The following is a 6,000-nucleotide window of genomic DNA, read 5'->3' on the forward strand; positions in this document are numbered from 1 at the left end:
GAAATCTAATCTTCGTTTAAAACTCAGCATAAAATTTCAAATGTGCAACAGTGATATTATTTGTACAATCTTAAAATATTATTTGTACGATCTCAAAACACATAACAAACATTAAACGGAAAATATTATTTCTACAATCTTCATATGAAAATGGTGAATGTAAACTATAAATCAAATTCAAGTGCCAGTGTAAATATAAATGTTAAGATAAGCACATTGTAAATGTGATGGTCTGAAAGTGTAAATGTGATGGTCTGAGAGTGTAAGTGTAAATGTTGTCAGAACTGAAACTTGCATAGTCTAATACGTTGAAAACTAGAACAGTCAAAATTCAGTTTCATATCAAAACTCGATACTCAAAACTGAAATCTAATCTTCATTTAAAACTCTGAACAAATTTACAAAGTGTAACTGTGAATTATTCTTTCAAAAGTAATGATAAGCTACATTCAACTGAAAATATGAAAACGGTGACTGAAAACAATAAATAAAATGAAGAAATACCATGACATGAAGATTATACATTCAACTGAAAATATAAAAATGGTGACTGAAAACAATAAATAAAATGAAGAAATACCATTGATGCCATCTATTATCTGCATGTCTGTGATGAGTTACAGGTTTTAGAGAGAATTGTAGCTGAATTTTGAGCGTGGAATAGAGAAACTTAGGTTTAGAGAGAAGAATAGTAGATAGAAGGTGGATGAAGAAGTGTGTCAAGAAAGGAATTAGGTTGGTTTTAATAGATAGTACACAGAGGATATATAAATTATCACATTAGTCCATTACTAGGGAAGAACAATAATAAGACAAAGTGTGCCTCTTTCCTATCTAACCTTTTCCCTTTTTTTCACGTACATTTTCTAAACAAACTCAACCTTAGATGTTGTCAATCTAAAGGTCCTTATAAGGACTTAAGGACTCAAAATATCCAATGGACTCATAAGAACTCCTCTCTCTCTCTCTCTCTCTCTCTCTCTCTCTCTCTCTCTCTCTCTCTCTATATATATATATATATATATATATATATATATATATATATATATATATATATATATATATATAGGGTCTGTAAAGTCGAATCAAATACGGTGCGAACCATACGAACTACCCCAGATACACATGGTATTACTACTAGATACACATGGTATTACTACTGGATACATGTGTATCTAGTAGTTATACGAAGTGATATATATATATATATATATATATATAGGGGTCGGGTGCGAACTGAAGTACGGTGCGAACCATACGAACTACCCCAGATACACATGGTATTACTACTAGATATACATGGTATTACTGCTGGATACATGTGTATCTAGTAGTTATACGAAGTGTATCTAGTAGTTATAGGAAATGTATCTAGGGTGGTATTTTGTGTATCCATTGCCGCCACCATCACCACTGCCCCCACAACCAACACCGCAGCGGCCACCACAACAACCACTATCGACAAACACCATACCTCCACCACTCACAACCACAAATGATGCATTCATCACTTCACTAATAGGACACACCACCAGACCACCACCACGACTGATCCCACATCACCGCCAACCCCCACGACCACCACCGACCCCACATCAAGTTACTCCGACGAACTTTCCCAACTCCATAGCCTCCCTGCTCGTTCTTCTCTTCCTGTTTCGTCACCTACCCCCATCAAAACTACCACCGCACCACCAATTCTCGCCGACGACAACCGATAATACGTCGACGACATCACCAGCAAACTGGACCACCATAGCTCGGTCACGCGCCTGAATGACCACCGCAAATCTCATTTTTTTTATAAACACTGTGATTAAATCATAGATCTACGAAAAACTAAGACGAATTTCAAAAAATTAATCACACTAATGACATTGTTGAAAGATTTCGAATCAAAATGAGCTTATAATGACTGAAAATGCCCTTAATTGTAGTGGTGGTGGCAGTGCCGCAAGCAGGTCGGCGACGAAGGAGACGATGCACAGAGGCAAGGGTGCAAGAGGGAAAACGATTATATGAAGGGAAGAGAGAGAATAGGGAGGATCGCCGACAAGGGATCAGGCCGGTCGTCTCTGCCAGTGTCAGGTGGCTGGCGTTTGTTGGTAGTTGACTGAGGTGAGATAGTGGATAAAGAAAGTTGGGTTTGGGGATTCATAGCAGCGACAGTTGTATTAGTTAATTTTGCTTGACTTCTACTATTGATTTGTTTAATCCATCAGTAGTCAAATTAGTTCGTAAGTTCGTATGGAAGTGTTAATTCATACAGGATCCTATTTATATATACATACATATATATATATATATATATATATATATATATATATATATATATATATATATATATAATAAGGATCAATTGAGTCCTTCCATTTTTGTTGAGTCCATAAGTCCTCTTTAGAGCCATTAGATAAGGGAGATGGATGGTTGAGATTAAAACCCAAAAATGGTGAATAATTCACTAATTTAACACTCTCTCACTCTACCCTCACTAATCCACCTAATTAAAAACTAATTCACTATATATAATTTTTTTTCTCACTCACTTCTCTCTTATCTCACACAATATCATTCCTCTCTTCTCTCTTAAAAACAAAAATAGTACTCTCCTCTCTCCCTTTCTCACTAACACCGACAACCGCCACTTTTCCAACGGCCTCCTTCCCTCCACCACTCATAACCACCACTCCTCTCTTGTTTGGATCTGCCGCCCACCTCTGTCCGTCACCCACAACCACCACGAAAATAGCCAACCATCATAACCACCCTCCCCAACACCAGGTCTACAAGCACAAACAACATAAAACAAAAAAAAGCACAAAAGTTAAGATCTACAACCCCCGACACCACCACCACCACCACCACGCACCCCACCTCCACGCACCTCATTCACCACCTTTCTTCACCCACAACCTTCTCTTCGGATCTATCGCGGAGCCCACCACCACCCTACCGCCAGCCATCCTCTTCACGCCACCGCCGTCACTCTAGCACTACTCTCCACGACAACCACCACCACCTCATCTGTTGCCTCACGTCTCTTACCTCACCACCTTCCCCCGCTTCCTCTCCTCCTATGCCACGGCTACCGCCTCCTCTTCTCATTTTTTTTTTTCAGAATTGAGAAAAAGGTGGTTGTTATTGTGGTTGAGTTTCCCTTTTTCCAATCTTCACTCAATCATTTCGGTATTATTGGGGCATTGAACTTCCATGTTCATCCGCTTTGAAGTAATTTTCTTTCTTAATTAGGGTTTTGTGAGTGTTCCTTTTTTTTCCTTTTTTAATTGGTTAATTTTTTTTACTATGTTTTATTAATTTATCCAGATTGTGCTTTGTAAATTGTTATCCATATTATGTTATTCAAATTAGTACCCAAATTAACTTAGATGTTTGTCACTGTGTTATTCATAAATGTTGTTGTGAGGTTGTTTCTCACATTTCATTCAATTTTTTGCACAGTTGAATTTCATTATTGCGAAATTCCTTGAATGAGTAGCATAATTTCTAACATTAAATTCTTAATTTTATTAGTTTTACAATATGTGACTGTAATGCATTATTTTTGTGTTACTGTGTTATTTTGATACTCTTATTTTGTGAAAGCTTAAATATTTTGAAGTGTAACTTTGAATACCTGCAAGTGTAACTTTGATATTGTGAATACTTAAATATTTTTCTTTTAACACTACAAGAAAAAGGCCTATTTGCAACGGACCAATCCGTTGCGAAATAACCCTAATTCGTTGCTTATATACAGTTTGCAACGGATATTCGTTGCAAACTGATGTGTTGCTTATATGGCGTTGCAAATGAAAAAATATGCAACGGATTGGTGTTGCTAATTTTTATGCAACGGACGTATATTATTTGCAACGAATGATCCGTTGTTTAAATGAGGTCTACGTGGCACCTGTTTGGTCAATTATGAGACGGATTTCCGTTGCAAAAAAAATGTTTTCCGTTGCATAGTAGAGGGAAAAGTAAACAAATTGACTTTTTAAATTAATGGATAGCCGTCACAAAACCTGTAATTTCCGTTGCAAACACAAATGCATTGACTTTTTTAATTAATGGATAGCTGTCACAAAACCTGTAATTTCCGTTGCAAACACAAATGGGAGATTCAAGCATTCCTGCATCCATTTTCCTCCATTTCATTACGATATCAAACAATTAAACAATAAACTTTAAAGAAGCCAACAATATAGAAACTTGGAATTGTTCATTTAGCAAATTTAAAAGAGTACATACATTGAAAACATCCTAAAAAAAATCCATACGTAATTTGCTAAGCAATTTCGTTGTCTAGCTATTATGGAGTAATCTAGCTAATTAGTTGGGATTGATGTCGAGTTGCCACTTCCACCATCATCATTGAAGTCGTCTCGATTTTGGAACTGGTTGCTATCACAATTTGGGTCAATGTCAGACCCAAACTTTGCTTGTAGAAACGCCTCCATTCTTTGTACTTTGTCTTGAGCACTTTGTTGCGGGCTCGGTTTAACATTCTTGCTCACAAGTCGAGGTAGTATTCCGGGAGAATAATCCTGGTCGATATTGTTGGACTCTCTACTTCCAATAGCCGAGCGTTCAAAGTAATGCTCGCGTGCGGCTCCAGTACCAAAAACTAACCCCTTCTTATTAAAGCCGCATTTTTCAAGGTAGATTTTATCTTTATTGATATCCGTTTCACCTTGAGATTGAAGGGCACTAATTTCTGCCTCAATAGATACCTGGAACATAACGGATAACTGAATCAGTTAAGACAATCCAACCTCATCATGTCCATTCCTTATTCTGAAGGCGGGGCTCTATATGCTCTAGGTTTAATGAACACTAATCATGGGGTGGGCATCAAACCATTTCTTCGTGATAGCCTACGCAGTACTAATGTTGAGGTGTGATATTTATTTTTAAGGATTTACTATTTAGTGTCATTTTGTTTGGTTCATAAGTGGAGTTAAATATGTGGGAGGCTAGAGTTTACATGATTTAAATTCCTACACTACAGCTAAACCATCATAACATCCAAGCCTACACTACAGCTAAACCATTATAACATCCAAGCCTACACGAATCTGAAGCCTACACTGCAGCTGAAAGTTCAACACCATCAAACCACAAGCCTCACACATCCCTCCATTGTATTTCAATACTCGGGTTGGAATCAAAGACAACCAGCAAGACGAAGTTTCAAAATCATTTAAAAAAAATCAAAACTTACAACGTAATCTTCAGCTTTCTTTGAAACGTATCCTCCCGTCTTCTTCATTTTTGTTGCTTTCAATAACTCAATTGCAGGTGGGTAATCTCCTCCATTAGCCTAAACATGGTAACAAATTTAGTTTAACACGCAAACACTGAAGGAAATACCATAATTGAACTTATAATGATAAATTTGTTACTTACTAATTTCTCCATCACTAGTAGAGAATTCATTCGGCCCATGGTATGCGTTCCTAAAGCTTTTCCACCTTCTGCATTTGATTTGCGATTGGCCTCTGCTTGAGCTGATTTTTGTTTCCCTTCTTCGGACTGTCTATCAAATAGCAATTCAGCATGGAGTGCATCACCCATCCATTTCGGCTACTTATTTACGGCCCAACAAACCATGGTCCTTAGCCGTGTTTTTAAGAGTTTGGTAAAATAACCCTTGGTTGGAGGATTCACTTACTTGATTTCGTAACCATTGTGCAAATTCTGATTCGAATTTATTCCCTAAATCAGTGACAGAAAGATGAGGATGTTGTTTACTTAGAAATTCCTTAAACACCTTGATCATCACATAATGAATTTATAATTTTAATCACTATACAAATAGTAAGTTTAGTTTTAACATGAAAATTAAAAGTTTGAAATCAATTATTTTACTTACGTTTCATAAGGATTCATTTTCTCACAATTACTTAAAATGTACATGTGAGCAGATTGGTATTCTTTGTCATCAAGATATCTCAGATGGCACTTCCCCGAGGGTTTTCCCATATGATCTTGAAAAAG

General features: G+C 36.9%; 1 protein-coding gene across 1 annotated transcript; it reads right to left on the reverse strand.

The window, feature by feature from the left end:
* Positions 1-4,328: 4,328 nt before the first annotated feature.
* On the reverse strand, positions 4,329-5,614 carry LOC141631687 (uncharacterized). Its single transcript, XM_074444324.1, has 3 exons — positions 5,410-5,614; positions 5,225-5,323; positions 4,329-4,733 (listed from the first exon to the last, which is right to left on the reverse strand). The coding sequence occupies exons 1-3, from the start codon at positions 5,575-5,577 to the stop codon at positions 4,329-4,331; spliced, it is 672 nt and encodes a 223-aa protein (XP_074300425.1). The 5' UTR covers positions 5,578-5,614.
* Between the last annotated feature and the right edge of the window lie 386 nt (positions 5,615-6,000).

This window comes from Silene latifolia, chromosome Y, assembly GCF_048544455.1.
Source record: "Silene latifolia isolate original U9 population chromosome Y, ASM4854445v1, whole genome shotgun sequence".
Taxonomy (NCBI): domain Eukaryota; kingdom Viridiplantae; phylum Streptophyta; class Magnoliopsida; order Caryophyllales; family Caryophyllaceae; genus Silene; species Silene latifolia.

Excerpts from the sequence above, each read along its gene's own strand:
- LOC141631687 (XM_074444324.1), bottom strand. The coding sequence starts at position 5,577 with ATGGGTGATGCACTCCATGCTGAATTGCTATTTGATAGACAGTCCGAA. Across the intron at positions 5,324-5,409 it reads TACTAGTGATGGAGAAATTA|GCTAATGGAGGAGATTACCC; the intron begins GTAAGTAACAAA and ends TACCATGTTTAG. Across the intron at positions 4,734-5,224 it reads AGAAAGCTGAAGATTACGTT|GTATCTATTGAGGCAGAAAT; the intron begins GTAAGTTTTGAT and ends GTTATGTTCCAG.